At 33.7% G+C, this 19072-nt stretch overlaps 3 protein-coding genes and 1 pseudogene across 3 annotated transcripts; all 4 read left to right on the top strand.

The window, feature by feature from the left end:
• The first annotated feature begins 273 nt into the window (after nt 1-273).
• Nucleotides 274-1434, top strand: LOC112420902 (malonyl-coenzyme A:anthocyanin 3-O-glucoside-6''-O-malonyltransferase-like; annotated as a pseudogene).
• Nucleotides 1435-3964: 2530 nt separating this feature from the next.
• Nucleotides 3965-8581, top strand: LOC11444126 (protein CHUP1, chloroplastic). Its single transcript, XM_003608069.4, has 6 exons — nt 3965-5433; nt 6086-6217; nt 6622-6803; nt 7091-7202; nt 7866-8000; nt 8121-8581. The coding sequence occupies exons 1-6, from the start codon at nt 4231-4233 to the stop codon at nt 8244-8246; spliced, it is 1890 nt and encodes a 629-aa protein (XP_003608117.2). The 5' UTR covers nt 3965-4230; the 3' UTR covers nt 8247-8581.
• Nucleotides 8582-13112: 4531 nt separating this feature from the next.
• On the top strand, nt 13113-15281 carry LOC11443980 (uncharacterized). Its single transcript, XM_003608066.4, has 3 exons — nt 13113-13496; nt 14514-14625; nt 15039-15281. Exons 1-3 carry the CDS (start codon nt 13175-13177, stop codon nt 15166-15168), a joined length of 564 nt encoding a protein of 187 aa, XP_003608114.1. The 5' UTR covers nt 13113-13174; the 3' UTR covers nt 15169-15281.
• An 812-nt stretch (nt 15282-16093) lies between these two features.
• Nucleotides 16094-18652, top strand: LOC11443463 (uncharacterized). Its single transcript, XM_003608065.2, has 3 exons — nt 16094-16440; nt 18133-18244; nt 18392-18652. The coding sequence occupies exons 1-3, from the start codon at nt 16263-16265 to the stop codon at nt 18519-18521; spliced, it is 420 nt and encodes a 139-aa protein (XP_003608113.1). The 5' UTR covers nt 16094-16262; the 3' UTR covers nt 18522-18652.
• The last annotated feature ends 420 nt before the right edge of the window (nt 18653-19072 follow it).

The following is a 19072-nucleotide window of genomic DNA, read 5'->3' as shown; positions in this document are numbered from 1 at the left end:
AAATAAAGTTAGTTTCCCTTTATTTATTACCGATAGATTTTTTTTTTTTTTTATGGTTTACAAATCACATCAATTTCCACAATTCCCCCTTTATTAAAAAGGCTTAAATAAGTAAAGGTCCATGTAAGTTAGCGCGTTTTTGGTTTTAATCTCTGTATCTTTTTTTGTTGCGAAACAACCCTTATATTTACTTAACCTTTTGAAATTGGTCCCTACCGTCTATTTCTGTCAAAAAAACGCATTGTTGACTAACAGACGCATACGTGACACATGATGAGTTGGCAACTGGTCTTAGTAGAGGGACTAAAACAAAAAAGCATTTTTACATAGGGACGAAATTAAAAAAAACATAATCATCAAATTTTGGAATTTAAAATTCATTCTTTCCCCCTTCTTCCTTGCTCAGTTCTATCTCTCTTCTTTATTCCTTCCATGTCTACCCTCTCAAAGCTCATCAAAAATCCATTTCCTTATTGAGCAAACTCTTGTTTTTCGAGCAACAACAAAAACAACAACAACTTATCTTCCTCTCATATTTTTTGACTTGCATTTTGCTGGTCCAATCTACATTAAATGCATATTCTTCGACCCTTTTGCTTATTCAACCAACCATTTTCGCAAAACAACACTTCCATCTCTCAAAAAATCTCTTTCTCTTACTCTTCAACATTTCTTCCCTCTTGCCGGAAATCTCATTTCTCTACCACCCTGACAAAAATCGTTTATTCTCTGCACCAAACAACGCCTAAAAAATCTCAAATAAACTAATCACCTTGTTCCAAAATTAACACACAAAAACAAGTTTGATGATAACATTGAAAATGACACATTCATCCTTCCATTGTTAGCTTTGCAAGTCACAGTTTTTCCTGACCATGGTATTTGCATTGGCATCACATATTGTCCCGTGATGGATGATAATAGTTGCAATCATTTCATGAAATATTGATCTTTTATCCATCAAGGAGGAAATGTAGTTGAATTGAAGTCACTACCTTGTTTTGACAAAGAAGTTTTGAGGGACCAAAAGGACTTGAGAATGTTTTCTTCGGTGACTATTTTGCAATGAGAAAATCATGGAAGCCTAGACTCATTACTGAAACTCAAATCACCAAAGAACATGAAGATTTTGTTAAGGCAATTATTGTTTTTGGAAAAGAAGAAATTGAGGGGATGAAAAAATATGTACTTAATCAATGAAAAAAAATGGCAACGATAAGGAAATCAACGCGCCACAATTTCTATGTAAATTTGTCATAACTTATGCTTTCGTTTGGGCTAGTATAGTTAAAGCAATACATAGTTACGATTGATGATGGCGATGATGAAGATGAATATTTTGCTCAAAAACAATTACCCAACCCCGAGGCATCCCAAGTTCATGATACTCAAGTTCAAGCTGCTACTCAAGCAAACAACACCCTGACAAATTGAATGAGATGCCATTTGGTATAAGAAAATGAGTTTTTGGTGTTAGGGTGCAAGCTATGGGCATGGAAGAAATGAAGAAGAGAGAAAAAACAAAGAGAGGAAGGTGGAAAGATTGGGTTTAAAATTTCAAAAATTTGATGATTACGTTTTTTTAATTTCAGTCCCTATGTAAAAATGCGTTTTTCGTTTTAGTCCCTCTACTAAGAGCAGTTGCCATCTCATCAAGTGCCACGTATGCGACCGTTAGTCAACAATGCTTTTTTTTTTTTTACGGAAACTGACGGCGAGGACCAGTTTCAAAAAGTTAAGAAAATACAAGGGTTGTTTCGCAACAAAAAAAGATACAAGGACTAAAACCAAAAACGTGCTAACTTACCGGGACCTTTTACATATTTAAGCCTATTAAAAATAAGAATAGTGATATTTTGACAACTATTTTGGTACAACCTTTGAGACAACTTTGTTGTTCTATCTTTTCAATGGTCAAACACAATAGAGAGAGAAAAAGGAAGAGAGAGAATAAAAACATAATGTGAGTATGAGAGAGAAAGTTGTACAAAAGTTATATCAAATTGATTGTACAAATATATTTCTCTAAAAATAAGGACATTCAAAGGACCACTGTTTGGTAGTAATACTATCTTTTAGTTGAAACTCAATTTATAAATATTGGTCATCAAGCTCTTAATTTAGAAATCATTTTATCTTGAACTTGTTCTTTATGCTTAATCCTTCAAATTTTTAGTCAATGCTTAGTTATTAATCTATCACCACCAAAATAAAAGTTAGTAATCTACCATTTATGATATAATTTTTTTTTACTCATTTGACATTTATATTTGATGGCATCATAAATAAACTATTTTATGTAAATATGAAGTTTTAAAATCATATAAATCAAATATAATAGATCAAATATATTTTATAATTTGCATTATCGTCATTTGGATTTTACTTTCCACTTGCATATGATCCCTTTTGACTGATTTTGACTAGCAGTGCCAACAGCAAACAAAAGACCACACGGCACACGCAACCACTACGATAAATCGCGAGATTATGCGAAGGACAAACAAGTACTCGGCGACTCGTTCAAAATCAAACCGTTGCAAAATCTCAGACAAAAATTAAATTAACCAAATAGTGTCTCAGAAAAGAACCGTTGGACAATGTTCTAGTTCCAAAATAAACACCCCGGTATTGTCTTGCTACAAAGTGTATTCATTATAGTATACATGTTATTACCACATATACAATAGTGCAGCGCATAAGCGACACTTGAAAAGTCCAATAACAAGCTATTGAAATGACCTCTAATGCTTCAAAAAATATAACAATAATAAATCAAAATTGTTTTTACACATGATAGAATGAGAGTGGATAACAAACTGCGTCGTTAATTATGTTTGATTGGTAAAACAACCCTTTTAAATAAAGTTCATAGATTTAGGTGATCCAACATTTCTATGTACGATCCTTTGAACTATTTGTAGAAGATCAAGTGTCTCTTATGCTATAAAGTCAAAATCGTCAAACACAAATAGTATAAAAATATGTTGATTGTCATAACACGTTTTTTCATGTTTGGTCACTTTATTTTGAAGTTGTTTTGAGGGTTGTTTGTCCCACGATTAAAACATTGGTCACTAATCCCATAACATTTGATGGCCTAAGTGTTTATATTCCTTCTTGTGGATTGATTAAGAAGTTCACATGAGACATTTTTTTAACAAATACTCTTGTCCGACTAAATATATAAAAAAGACACCCTTAACAAAGTCATGCTTGTATTTGAAGTCGGAAATCAAAACCAAATAAATATTCTTAGAGATAATCTTATTCAAACAAATATGAAGTGTGTGCGACATTGACATAGCGGTGGTTAATCCAAGACCTTAGTCTAAAAAATTCAAACTTTTTAGTTATCAAATTTCTTAGACTAATGGTGCAAAAATAAATCAAGAAATTCAAAATACAAAATATTTTCTACATATAAGAGCATTCGTTAAACCCCCTCAAAATGATTGTCTCCACCCTCTAAATATAATTAACTCTTTTATATGAATTATATTTATCATCGCTCAATTTCTAATAACAGGATCTAAGGAGGGGCACTATGGGATTGGCCCCTCCCTCGTTTATGTTGGTTAAATATTTAGTATAATTTACATTGTTTTAAGTTTAAAAGTTGTCGTTAAACCCTGAAGATGCTTGTATTTACCTATAAATATCTTTGATATATATTAATTATTATTATTATTAATATATGGTTTGTGTTTTTGTTTATGATATTTTAAATCTTATAAATATAGATTTATATTTACTTTTTTTATATAAAGTTGTTATTCTACACGTTATATTCTAATGAAACAATCCTTTGTTCACCTCTTATTCCTTCTCCTCTCTTTTTCTTTTGAACTCCAAATCTGATATCTTTTTATCTAGAAGAATTAGATGTTAAATTAGTTTAAAACGATTAATTAAAGGTATACAAATATAAGAAGGGTGTGCTTTTTCAAAACAATACCCCAAATATTTTAATATCCCTTTTTTCACTCTCTAAGAAGAAAAGAGAAGACCGTTCCTCGTTAACTGTGCCTTCAATATCTTTCTCTCCTCACTCACTCACTCACTCCACTCTTTACACCATCCTATTCTCCTCCTCTAATTTTAGTACCAGTTTCCTTTATCAACCCAAAGAAAACGACGTCGTCTTCTGTTACTTTCATCACTCTCATCTCATGAGTTTCAAACACAAACCCTAAACACAACAACACAAACCCTTTTCACTCTTCTCTAATGGTTGCCGGTAAAGTTAAGGTAGCAATGGGATTCTCCAAGTCGCCGTCACCGGCGCATGCACACAGTACTCCTCCACCGCAGAAGAAGAAACAACCACCACCTCCTTCACCTTCCACCACCACCTCCTCCGCAAAATCCTCCTCTCACAAATCCTCATTCTCGCGAATCGGCTTCCACTTCCCGCGCTCATCCGCTCAAGTACAGCCTCGTCCACCAGACGGAACAGAACTTCTCCGTCTGGTGGAGGAGCTTCGTGAAAGCGAGTCTCGTTTGAAAACAGAACTTCTCGAGCATAAACTACTTAAAGAGTCCATCGCCATTGTTCCGGTTTTAGAAAACGAGTTAACAGTTAGGGAAACTGAGATTCAAAGAAACAGAAAAAGAGCGGAAGAAGCTGAAGAACAGAACGAGAAGCTAAAGAAAGAATTGGAGGAACTGAAGCAGCTAATGGAAGATGAACGAATAGATAGTGAAAGGAAACTGAAAGCGTTGGAAGATGAAGTTACCGTACTTAAGAAAACGGCGTCGTTACATAGTGAAGAACATTTTTCTACTTCACAGAGGTTTCAGGGGATTGGTGAAGTTTCTGTGAAGTCGAATCTTATGAAAACGTTGAAGAAAACCATGTCGGATCATGGAATCGTGATGCAGAAGCAGAATGAAAGTGTTGATTTGAAAAGAGAGTTTTCTGAAACTGAAAAGCCACGTCACTCTCGTTGTAATTCGGAGGAACTCGCCGATTGTCACGACTCAGTTTTGAACGTTAACGTCAGATCTAGAGTTCCTAGGGTTCCTAATCCACCGCCCAAGCCGTCGTCTTCTTCACCGTCGTCATCATCGTCACTGTCGAGCAGTTCCGTTGGGGAGAACAACAATGGCGAAACAGAGCAAGAAATTTTGCAACCGATTCCACCAGCGAAGACAGCAGCACCACCTCCACCTCCTCCACCACCACGTAAACCTGCGTCAAAAGCAGCAGCGGCTCCTCCGCCTCCTCCACCACCGCCGAAGGGAGGAAAAATGCCTCCGGCGAAGGTAAGAAAAGTACCGGAGGTGGTAGAGTTTTATCATTCGTTGATGCGGAGAGACTCACAAACACGTCGTGAATCTAACTCCGGTACGGCAGCGGAGGTTCCGGCGACGGCGAACGCACGTGACATGATCGGAGAAATCGAGAACCGTTCTACTCACTTACTAGCGGTAAGTTCACGTGAGTTTCGTTGCGTAATTTACTATTTTGACACTGTCATTTACGTCAGTGTCTGCTGACATGTCAAGTCGCTTTAATTGCTTTAATTTGAATTTAATTGAATTTGATTTTCTTTCGTAGATAAGACAGTAATCTGATTCGAATTTTAATATCCAAAATCGTAAATATACCTAAAAGTATGGCATTTTGGTCATTCATGTAAGAAAAGATTCTCCATATACCAAACCTAAATAAAGTCAAATAAATATTGTTTAAATAAAGTAGTACTTGATTTATATCATTTTTATTCACCCTCCATTCCAAAATGAGTGTCGTTCTAGAAAAAAATTGTTTTAAAATGAGTGTCGTTTTCTCTTTCACACAATTTTCAATGCAACTTTTAAGTTTGTCTTTTTCTTATAAAAGAGGTTATTTTAGTAAAATTGCTATGACATTTGATTACTTTATTCAATTCCTTAATCTGAGTGCAATTAGCTAAAATGACACTTATTTTGAAAGGGAAGGAGGAAGTACTAGTTATTTACTACTGGTAACAGTGATTAAAGCTTAATAGTATTAAACTGGTTGGGTAGCGTCAATTTAGGGTTTTCTATTAACTGTATTTGAGGCATTGTCTGCTTAATGATCATTGTTTATTTACAGATAAAAACTGATGTAGAAACACAAGGAGATTTTATTAGATACTTGATTAAAGAAGTGGAAGGTGCAGCATTTACGGACATTGAAGATGTGGTGCCTTTTGTTAAATGGCTTGACGACGAACTCTCCTATTTGGTACCGTTTCTACTAATTAACTATCTTGTCTACGTATTTATTTATCATAATGTTTCATGACACCCATTTTAATGTTTCATGACACCCATTTTTTCGTATACCTACGACTCCTGATTAAGCATATGCAAAAAATGTGGTTAATTCAGTTGAGTAGACCGTCAGTATAGACCACATTGAAAATTGTTGTTAACCATGTGGTTGATTTTTGTTTTTTTTTTTAAGAAACATATGGTAGAACTAACCACAATTTTGGGTCTGAATTGAATTAATTATCTACTCAACCAAAGTAACAGGTGTCACGCGGGGTATATGTGTCCATTAGTCATTTTTGTTTTTTTCCATCAAAATTTTCAAAAAAAGAGGTAAGTTATGCTTACGGTCTTTTTCTATTTTTGGTGTTATAGGTGGATGAAAGAGCGGTGCTCAAACACTTTGATTGGCCAGAACAGAAGGCTGATGCTATGCGTGAAGCGGCATTTGGATATTGTGATCTCAAGAAGCTAGAATCTGAGGCTTCATCTTTCCGCGACGATCCTCGGCAGCTATGTGGTCCAGCTCTTAAGAAGATGCAAACTCTCTTTGAGAAGTATGTGATTTTGTGAACTTTCTTGATAAATTTAGCTAGTACCTTATTTGAGGTTTCATATTGGTATGATATGAAGATAACACCTAACTTCATAAAAATGAATGCATGAAAAGTAAATACATGAATAATGAAACTTCAATTTTGATAAGAATATAACACCTAACTTCATTAGAAGTTAATGTATGTTATTTAAAATGAAATGAAACTCAAATTTAAGATAAACATGTGAATTAAACATTAATGTATAGAAAACTACTTAACACTTTTGTTTTTAAATGTTCCAACAGATTAGAACATGGGGTTTACAACATTTCTAGAATGAGAGAGTCAGCAACAAAGAGATTCAAAGTCTTCCAAATACCTGTAGATTGGTTGCTTGATAGCGGTTATGCCACCAAGGTAATTTGAATTGAGTTCTTTTATCACTGTTTATTAGTATTTTTTTATAAGTTTTCGCAGACGTTAATTATGCTTATCTAGGCTGAATCCACCAGTTATTATATTTAGGATCATTAAGTGAATGAATTGATGTTATTTTATTGGTTGATGTTGAATGGGCCCTTTCGTAAATATCAATCTTCTATTGAGTATTGACCAACTTGTCAACAGTTGCCATGATAAAGTTTCTTGTTGCACAATATATTAGACAGCATTTGCTCAAAAAAAAAAAGCTGCTGACAGCAAAAGGACAAGACAATTGTTAACTTTGCTGATAAATTTCAACTTCTGTTTTCTGTGTTATCATTTTTCAATATATTTGACACATGTGACCCTAGATCTCCACAATCTATTAGGACCCATTTGCTTGTGTCTACTTCGTCGTTTTAGAGGAGATTCTCTTTGCATGCTAGGAACTTTGAAGTTGAAGGGAACTATACAAATTAAAATGGCCATATGCTTATCTTTAAAATTATTACAAGAAAAAACAAGTCGTGCACTTTTGTCTTTAATTACCATAATTTTTTTTTTGGTACAATTTTTGTTTCATATTTAATCATGGTGAGGTGAAATCTCAAATATTGGTTAGCTTATTTATGTTTTGTATTTGCAATGTGCTTATAGATAAAGCTGGCATCTGTAAAATTGGCTATGAAGTATATGAAGAGAGTTTCTGCTGAGCTTGAAACTGTTGGAGGTGGGCCTGAAGAAGAAGAGCTCATTGTCCAAGGAGTCAGATTTGCTTTCCGTGTACATCAGGTAAAAATTTGTCTACATTTTTGAACTTAGTAAAAAATGATGCCTATACAACTAATGTAAAAGGACCATTCTGAGCAATGTAAAGGACCACTCTGAGTAATGTGCTATTATTTTTGGCAGTTTGCAAGCGGTTTTGATGCGGATACAATGAGAGCATTCCAAGAATTGAGAGATAAAGCTAGGTCATGTCATGTTCAATGCCATGACCAGCAACAAAAATTCTTGTGCAGGCCTGCAGCATGTTAATGCAGGAGCAAACTCAACTCCAGAAAGAATTAAATTAGTATAGTAGCCCCTTTTTCACTAGTTTGTGAATATAATGGCAATAGTACTATTAGCCATCATTAAAGTGGAATACATTTTAATTTATGATTCATCCATTCGTTAAACAAATCAGTAAACAAATTAATTTGTTTCCACTTTGGCGCTTGTTCTTGTGAATTATCTGGAAATCTGTTTCTCTAATCATTCATTCATTTATAAAGGAACAGGACGGTAACAAACTCTAGCACTTGTAGCTGTTGTGAATTTTCTAAAAATGTATTCTTTTGAGTTGAGAACTTTGTTTATTTTTCATGTGCCATGGACAATTGTTAGTTTTGTGAAAGAATGTTAACTACTAGTCTCTCAAAATTCTTGTGTTATTTGGACTATCAAAATGTAATGAGCAAGCAAGTAATTGAGAAAATATGAAAGAACTGGAGAGAATTTAAGAACCATATGAGAAGACTATAAAAAGCACAAATCACTTATGACTTGATAGGCTTTGAGTTTCGCTTGTATTTGCTATAGATGCTCTTCTAATTTGGTCTATAAAGCAGAGCACACCAGAATTTGCACCAGCAGAAAAGATGTTATAAAACCTATTCAGCTAATCCAGTTAGTAGCAAAAAGTTATAAATTTGTGAGTAAATTGCCAAATTCAAGAATAGAATTCCAATGTTGGGTTATTTTTGTCTCTTAATTTTTTTTGAGCGGTTACTTTTGTCTCTCAAATGATTAAGTGCGTCCATCCAAATCATCTAGTTAATTTTTTCGGATATGGGGTAGACAATTGTTGTTCCCACATTGCATAAGGCTGGGCCACACGAATAATTTACCTAAATGTCCTTCGGCAGTTAACTGTCGAAGTTTTAGAAATCTGGCTGCAGTTAACTGCCGAGGATCTTCTGCTACAAATTTGGCAGAAGCTCTCTCATCCATTATTCATCTCATCTTCTTCAAATTTCTTTCACAAATCTCTCTAAAAAACACAACCAAATCCAACCAAATGTATTCAACAAAATCATATTTTATTCAACAAGTAAGTAATAATAATGCTATTAACTTACATTTTAGTTGTTATAAATGTTTTTATTTTTATTTTTTGAGTACATTTATTATTTTTTAGTTTTTGACTAGATTTACATGTTATAATTAATTTTTAGGATGGATGTTACTTGATTAATGTTGTTAAAATATTTGCATGATGTTTATGTTATAATTTAGAATTTTAGGATTATTTATTATTTTGTTGTTTTATATTTATTTTTTTATTTTAATTTTTAATTAGATATACATGTTATAAATCATTTTTATATTACATGTTAGTTGATTAATGATATATTATATGATTAAACATAAGTTGAATGATTTATGTTATATTATATGATTAATTTTTTTATTTTAGTAAGAGTATATGATTTATAATTTTAGGGTTATTTTTATGAATATTAGAGTCTATGTATAATGTGCACATTATGTGTTTGATGAAATGTTTGAATGAGTTTTTAATTGATTGTTTTTAATTTCTTATTGCGTAGATTTGAAACAATGGCTGGGTGGATCGACGTTCATGCGCAATTCAACGGCGGAGAACCTCAGAGGTTGAAGGTTCGATGCCTTGGTGTAACGTTAAGAGATCTCAAGGATGAACTGACTGAATTCAACCAAGGAGTCAACCCCAGAGACACAAGAAGGGTGGAACACCTTCGGTATAAACGTCCAACGCTCGACAAGGGGAGAGTTTCATTCACTTGGGTGGAATTAACAAACGACGAAAATGTGACGAGCATTTTTTGGGAGCACAACATGTTCCAGTGGATCGATATGCGGGTGACGTTGCTGAGATCAACTGAAGATATCATCAAAAGTTTGATTCCGCCAGAAGATCGTCATTAGGTACGGAATGAATGCACATTTTAGCTACCACAATTGTCTTCCTTTGAATGGGGTAATTCAAACTTGCCAAACGGCAGGTCTCCAATATTCGACCTGCATTCCCATTGTTCCTGTCAAAAGATTAAATTCTTGTTAGGCTGGTTTAAATGAAGGTATTGAAGTGTCAACGAATGGACCTCATTCTTTTGACATTTCAATACCGTCATTTAATCCCAGCCTAACAAGAATTTAATCTTTTGAATGGAACATTGGGAATGTCGATCGAATATTGGAGTCCTGCTGCTTGGCAAGTTTGAATTTACCTCATTCAAAGGTAACACAATTGTTGGAGTTGGAAGGTACAAACGTCCAACTACAACAATTGTCTTCCTCTGAATGGGGCAATTCAAACTTGTTAAACGGCATGAATCTAGCATGCGATGAGCATCTTGAACAATGGTATTCAAGTGTTAAGGAATGCACATCATTCTTTTGACACTTGAATACCATCGTTGCAGATGCTCATCGGATGTTGGAGTCCTGCTGTTTAGCAAGTTTGAATTTGCCTCATTTAGTGGTAAGATAATTGTTGCAGTTGGAAGGTACATTCCGGAATGTAATGTAATGTGCAATGCAATGTAATGTGATAACATATACTTTGTTTTGAATGGAACAATAATTATCTTATTTATTCATTTTTCGAATTTATTTATTCATTACGCAATTTTAATTAGTTGGATTCACGTTAGATTTAATTAGTTTTTATTCGAATACGCAATTATTAAAAACGCGAGTTTAATCGAAATTATTCCAAATGCGATTTTATTCGAAGTACCATAATGTCAAACAAAATGTGCAGAACACAAAAATAAAACATAAAAAAATCGAAAACAATTAGGCATTCATTCATTCATCCTCGTCACACAAGTCAATCGGGTTTCCCGCTACAATCCCTGCGGCACCTTGTTTTGGTTGAGGACCAAAATAGCATGTCCTCCCGCTCCTCCTCAACCTCGAGTGATTGTACACCGGCACCTTCGAACCCTTCTTTTTTTCGGAACCATCGCAAACAATTTCGTGCCACGTCATAGGCGATTTTTCTTTGTTCTTCTCATCACCCTGAACGTTACCCTGATTATGATTTTGAGACATATCTACATTAAAAATAAATGGCGATCAAAACCTAACTAAACAACAATGCCATAAAATCATAAAATCAAAAACTAAACCTAAACTATCATCAAAACCTACACCTAAACCTAAACAATTCTACAACGATTCATCAAAATCTAAACCTAACAATTCAATAAAAGTTCTCTAACAATTCTAACCTAAACTATCCTAACATATCATAAAATCAATATAATCGAACCTATATAATCGAAATTTAACAAAAAAAAAAACAAACAATTCGACCACAAAACAACAATGCAATAGGATTCAGAAAACTTATTTGTTTTTGTGATTGAAATTGGCTTGGAATGGCTTCAAATTGCTCAAAATCGCAGCAAGGATAATCAAAAACACAACAATGGAGTTTTGGAAACTCCTATGTCCGTTATGTTCTTATAACATTTTCCTCGGCAGTTAACTACCGATGTTTTCTTCAACGGTTAACTGCCGCCGGTTTACTAAAACTTCGACAGTTAACTGTCGAAGGGCATTTTCGTAAAGTACTCGTGTAGCACAGCCTTATGTAATGTATAAACAACAATTCTCTATGGGGTATGAGGTGACCAGCAAAGTGGCATGCCACGTAATAGAGTGTATTTTTCTCTAAATATTTTGAGAGTTGATTTATTATTTTTAGAGACAAATTTTGGTATTAAGCGACTACTTTCATCTCTCTTTCTTTTCTTTCTCTCCGTCTCTTATTCATCTCTATTTTTAGAGCTATTTGGAGATTCACATTCCAACCTCCACTTACATCCAAAGTAGACAATCTGTTTTGTTTATATTGGTGAAGAGCTCTAATATTAGGCACCTAACAATCTCTCCAAATCAACTGCTGATGGAATGGATCCCAGCTTCCACACAATCCACGCTAGAAGTTACTACCTAGAAGAAAGATTTTGGCTGCCACACTTATACTTATTTGGGTAACACTAGACCACAACGATTGAGATTGAGAACATAACCTCCAATTAGACAAATCATAAAAGCTAAAAGCATGATTAACATCTTTTGCTTTCTTCAGACCAAAACCTGCAAATGGTAAATATTTTGCCTTCCAAGAATTAAGTCTTTGATTAACCTTGTCCATCACAAATTGATAAGTCCTTTGATAGACTCACTTATGAAGAATTGTTACTCCACGATACTTCCCAAGGTCCTCTGCAGAATGAATTCCCAAAGTTGAACTAATATGTTGCTTTGCATGCCAACCCACATTCTTAAAGAAGAAAACTCTAGAATTTTTGCTACTAACTCTTTGTCCTGAACTCCCACAAAAAATATGCAAGATAGATTAGATCACATGAGCTTGGTCTATACTAATACTGGTATACTTGCAACCAGAATAGAATAATATCTAATGAGACAAGGGACGACTCCCTCTAGCTAGTTTAATCGGTTGCTACTTGCTAATTGCTATACATTATGAACAAGTGCAAGAAAAGTCATATGGAATAGCCTTTCAATACACAAGACAAACAAATAGGGGTCAGCTTGAGTTCTTGTTCGTTCAATGTAAAATACTTTGTACGTTCGTTCTCATTTTAATCGTCACTTTAATATTTGTTTTTTGTTTTAAGATAATTTTCATTTTATAATATTAATGCATTATTTATTTATTTTTTCTATTATTTTATTAAATTTTATCTAACTTAACTATTTTATTAATTTTTTTTTGTGGTAGTCGAGGTTTGAACCGGACCTTGCATAGTAATTTTATCATTGAAATCCATTTTATTAATCATTTATTGAAAACCGTTCACAATTAAAAGTCATTGTATGTATGAACCACTTAAGAATAATAATAAGTGAGTCGTATTTTATGTAGAGAAAGAGGAGACAGAAAGCGACATTGTTGAGAAATGAGTTCACTTCAAATTCCATGTTTTACCAAACACACTTCTCTCATCACTGGTCGCGCCGGAAACAGTTTTTCCAGCAAACCTGTTTCTTTCTCAAATTATCGATCATCTAAGTTCCAAACCTGTCAAATTTCTCAGCAAACTCAACCCAATGGAGCTGAACGAAGTGAAGGGTCTACCGATTCATCCCCACCAATGAATCATCTCTTGTTTGTTGAGATGGGTGTTGGTTACGATCAACACGGCCAAGATATTACTGCTGCAGCAACAAGAGCGTGCAGGGATGCTATTACTTCTAATTCAATTCCCGCTTTTCGCAGAGGTATTCATCTTTTCTTGTGTTTTCAGTTTGGATTGACAGGTTATGCATAACAACTTATGTAAATAAATAAGTTTTTATGCATTATTTATAAGCCTGTCAAAGTTGTTTATTATGAAGATACAATTTTCCATAGTGAGAACTTATGAATTAACATAAAAGCTTATTTATTTGCATAAACTATTTTTCATAAGCTCGAAAGTAAGTCAATTCAAACAGACCCAAAACTAATAAAAATAAGATATAAGCTCGTGAGAAAAAATGTTATCAAACAGGTCTTTTTTGTCGCATGATCTTATAAGCTATAAGCTCAACAGAGTGTTAGTTGTTTGGTTTCATGGTCTGGTTTGTTAAAGTAAGATGTAGCAGTAGGATTTTGTCATAGGTTGAAATTGAAATTTTGCGGTAATGATATGAACCTTAATACACTATAACACTACCCATATCCTAGTACTACCTGGAATAATGTTTTATGTTACAAAAATTATTTCAAGATTCTGTCACAAAGCAGTTATGGAAATGTGCAACTATATATTACCCTCGATATTTTCCGACAAAGACACTAGTTAATTGGTTGATTCAATATTCTTGACTTTTTTGTGATCAATGTAGTGTTTGGATTCACGTTGACGATATTCTTGACCGTCTCTATTCGTGTGTTTAATGTCTTTGAACGTGATTTGACGATATTTTATGATGTTTGGGTTCAACATATATAAATTTATTGTGGCACATTAAGTGAGTCTTAATTCTTAAAAACCATTTAGCTAATAATTGATGATGATTAATGAGGTAATATGTTTGATTTGATCCCTACCCAACTAATTCAAGATAATATCTAGTTGAGGAACATATCTTACCCCTGGATGGTCAATATGACTGAAATCGCCGTCGATTTGGAATCCAAGTGGAGTTTTGTATTTCATAGTTGATAACTCTTTTTATAACATATATTTTGACAATTGATGTTCAAAATTGTTTCTTCAATTCTAAACTTCTAATGTGATTAATTTGGTTTAGGTTCCATTCCTGGTGTCAGTTTTGAACAGATGAAATTGCAAATCAAGCTAGGGGTTCCTCGTTCTCTCCAGAAATCTCTGGATATTGAGAAAGTCAAGTCTGTATTTCCCTAGTGAGTACTCTCGCATCATTGGAAACTAGTTCCTTTTTTCATTTCCATTATGTTTTTATTTGTGTGATGATGCGGCTATTAATATGAAATATTATGTTATGAATGGTTTTTTTTCCTCCTTCCATAGTTAAGGTGATATTTCAATCTTTTATTTATTTGACGTATGATTAGACTTTCAATTTCTGACAAAAAAAATCTCATGTTTCTTTCACTCCTTATTTCTTTCTCCTTTAAATTTTTGCTTCAAGCCTCAAACCAAATAGATGGTTTAACCCGTGTTTTTTCGGTGGAAATCTTATATGTCAAGTGGTTGTTTATTGTTTATAATAGAATAACATCTAATATTCCATATCTATCTATTATTTATAATAATCTTATGGAACTTTCTTCCTTCCCCCTCACCAACATTGCAGTGGAAAAATTTTGAATGTTGAAGTTGTGGATGGTGGTTTGATATCCTCAAGTGGTGTGCATGTGGAAGAGATGGGTGACAAGACTGATGAATGCTACATTGTGAATGCCGCTGTTTACGTCGGTTATTAATGCAGGGTTCAGTTTTAGTCTCCTGTTGATGTACTTCTGATGTATAATAAACAATACATATCTATATTTCAATGCATAGTTCTTGTTCGGTCATGGTATATATTTCCATGTCATTGCCTTAGTACTAGTAGTATGACATATTGTTTGTTATAAGCTAAAGCAGACCCATTTTGATAGGACTCACAAAATGAGCAAGGTAATTATGTGTATTATAAATGAAAAAGATGAGCTCAGAGGCTCTACAACGGTGGAATGATATTGAAATAGATAAACCATAGTTCAAGAACTCTTCACCAGAGCACTATGCTCTTAACGTAAGAGAAAACTCTCCTAACCAAGTAGGAATGTGCATGGTTAGGGAAACGATGAACACCAATTGTCCAATTGCGATGCTTTTGTTGATTGACTTGAACTTGGTTTGGTTCATTTGAGATCCAACTTGTGGGATCTAACATCAGTTCGCATTCTCCAAATCTTTTCTGTATCATAAAAGTACAAAATTAATTTGATTGCATAATGTGGGTAAACTTCTACAATATTCATAATAAGTGAGTGAGTAATTACCTTAGGAATATGGCGTTACCGCTCCCCATCAATTCATTGCCTTCCAAAATACTAGTACAAGGTCATCTGATTTTGTCCTGAATTGAACAAGAAACTCGTGATCCTAAGAAAGAGAAAATATAAATATTTTTTAATAATTATATATTACTCCTATTGTCCCATGTTATTTATCGCATTTGATTATTTCGCACATAAGAATTTAACTAATTTGATAAGGACATCGCATAGGAAAAATATTGAGTAGGTGAGGTGACATAATTCATCTTTTTTAAAGTGAATTAGTGGGGGTGCATGGTTTGAACCAAGACCCTGCATATAATAATAATGCATGTATGTCCGTGACAATTGAAAGAGATGCTCACGGTATCAAAAACGAATTTTTAGTAAAAAAAGGTAAATAGAAGAAAGAAAGAGAAATTGTGCAGAATATTAGAGTTCAGTCACTTTTAACTTAAAATTCCAATTCCAATTCCAATTTTCCCCTTACCACAAATATAATCGATTATCATTCCCGAGCTACAACTGCGGCCATGGAAGCTGAACAAAGCGAAGGGTCTACTGATTCATCATCTTCGCAAACAATGAATCATCTCTTGTTTGTAGAGATGGGTGTCGGCTATGATCAACACGGCCAAAATATCACTTCTGCAGCAATGAGAGCATGCAGGGATGCTATTTCTTCTAATTCAATCCCTGCTTTCCGCAGAGGTAATAATATTTTTGTGGTATTAAATCAATGGTAGTTTTGATGTCTAAATCCAATGATTTGTAGAATTTTGTGATAGGTAGTAATAGAAAAGATAGGAACTTTGAAGGAGGTTCACTAAAAGTGTTTTTGCTTGTGCTGTGTGAGAGTTGATTTTCATAGAATTATTAAAAATAACTCTGACTATAAAGTAGTTTGTCAATTTCCCAACATAAATAGCCAACAGAAGCATTTACATAATTTTTTCATTTGCCTAGTTTTGATCTGTTTCCTGAATTGTTTTTCTTTTGATAGGGATATTTATTATTTTTAAAACAAATGTGTTAGCCTTCTTATGATTGCGGTTATGGGCGGTTATGTGTTTACTATGTATAGAAAGGAAAGGCGAAACTGATTATGGGATAGTTTTGGAATGGTTTTCGAAGGGAGAGACCAAAGCTCTCGAGTTCTTGGAGGGAGAGACCAAGACTCTCGAATTTCTTGGATAGTAATTGTGTCATAATATCTCTTTCCTTAGTTTATGTGTGAATTCTACATTATCTATAGTTTATGTAATTGTTTGTTGTAAATGTTTCTGCTATTAATAAAAGTCAGTTTCTACAGTTAAGTTGTATTTTTGTACCAGTTTCTATCAAAATGTGTAGTAGCATTTTCTCCTTCACCAGAGTGTGAATCCCGATCCTCTAACTTCTTCAACTATAGAGGGTTATTTGTGTGCCGAAGATATGTAAAGCATCTTATTTTTCTAGTATGTATGAGTTAAAGATGTTTATTTATCTACCTGTAATATATTGTTGGGTGAGATACGATGGAATGAAAGAATCAGTTATATTCTACGAACTTTCTTTTCAATGTACTGAGAAATCAAGGAATGACATGCTTGATTTAAGCCTATGTTGTAGCATCATTTGCAGATCATATATATATATATATATATATATATATATATATATATATATATATATATCAAACTAATGTTTAGAAAGATAACAATTTTTTGTGACTTCTGGGCTGAGATATCTTTGTTTCCTTGTTTTTCCTCATATTCTTGGTTATGTGTTGCTAAAAACAAAATCAAAGTTAATTTTGATCATTTTTTAACTTCCCTCTCCATCTGCTTGTTCAATTTTACTTTGCCAATTGAATTACTTGGTATTGTATTTTTAAATTGCAAAATGTTAAATATAGAGAATTGAGATTTTGTTATAAATGCGGGCTACTTGAGGGAGAAGGTAATCATGATTTCGAAGTCTGCTTCCTGACCATGACACGTTATATTACTAATAAAAATATGAAGGTTGTCCATTAATTTGTAGTTTAACTATTGGAATTCACATACTGAATTTACCCATGCTTGTTTTGCATTGTTATTTTTATAGATTTTCTAACTGTAACTCATACCTTGGATTCTGATTGTACAGTAATTCTTAAAAACCATTTCTCAATTGAGTAATTGATAATGAGGTAATAAGTTTGATTTGATCCCTTACCCCTGTAATTAAAGTCAATATCTACTTCAGGAAAATATCTTATGCTCGGATGGTCAATATGACTGAAATTGCCACTGATTTTGAATCTAAGTGGAGATTTTGTATTTCATAGTTGATAACTCTTTTTAAACCAGATATTTTGACAATTGTTGTTCAAAATTGTATCTTCAATTCTAAATTTCTAATGAGATGAATTTGGTTTAGGTTCCATTCCTGGTGTCAGTTTTGGTCAGATGAAATTGCAGATCAAACTAGGGGTTCCTCATTCTCTCCAACAAGCTCTGGATATTGAGAAAGTCAAGTCTGTATTTCCGTAGTGAGTACCCACATCAGTGGAAACTACTAACTAGTGCCTTTTTTCATTTCCAGAAGCTTTTTTTTTTCCTATGTGGCTATCAATATGAAATCCTATTTTATAATGATGGTACTGAAGTTTCTTTCTTCACCCTCACCAACATTGCAGCGGTAAAATTTTGAATGTGGAAGTTGTGGATGGTGGTTTGATATGCTCAAGTGGGGTGCTTGTGGAAGAGATGGGTGACAAGAATGAGGATTGCTACATTGTGAATGCTGCTGTTTATGTCGGTTATTAACTTTCACCTTGTGCAGATTTCAGTTTTTCTCTCCTGTTGATGTACTTCTGATATTAATAATTGTTAGCTTCTGCTGTATACCAAAATGTACATTTCTATATTTCTATGCCATAGTTCTTGTTTGGCCGTCATATATATTTGAATGGCATTGCCATTGCCAGTGTTGCACTATTCGTATGGCATAGTGATAGAAGCTAAAGCAGACCCATGTCCGTATGCTTCTATAGCCTTATAGACTATGATTTCCAGTAAAGACGACAATTTAAGTTTTGTGAATTATCTTTGACCTCCAACAAAATCATTTGTCACTAGTTACTGCTTCACACTTTTTTATCTGCACTGAAGCTGAATTTTTATTTCATTTTTATAATGCCTACTTTGCCTCCTTACATATTCTTTGTGGCCACTTTCAAAGCTTTTATTCAAATGATATTATTGCTGAAATATATTATAGTCATGACATAACAGCTGCTGTTGCTGCTGCTGCAATTAGAGCATGCAGAGATGCAAAATACTTGACCAACATGTACTACACTCTTGAAAAGCTGTAT

Source organism: Medicago truncatula, chromosome 4, assembly GCF_003473485.1.
Source record: "Medicago truncatula cultivar Jemalong A17 chromosome 4, MtrunA17r5.0-ANR, whole genome shotgun sequence".
In the NCBI taxonomy this organism is placed as follows: Eukaryota; Viridiplantae; Streptophyta; class Magnoliopsida; order Fabales; family Fabaceae; genus Medicago; species Medicago truncatula.
Note: the sequence above shows the minus strand (reverse complement) of the source record. Positions and strands in the feature narration are given on the sequence as shown.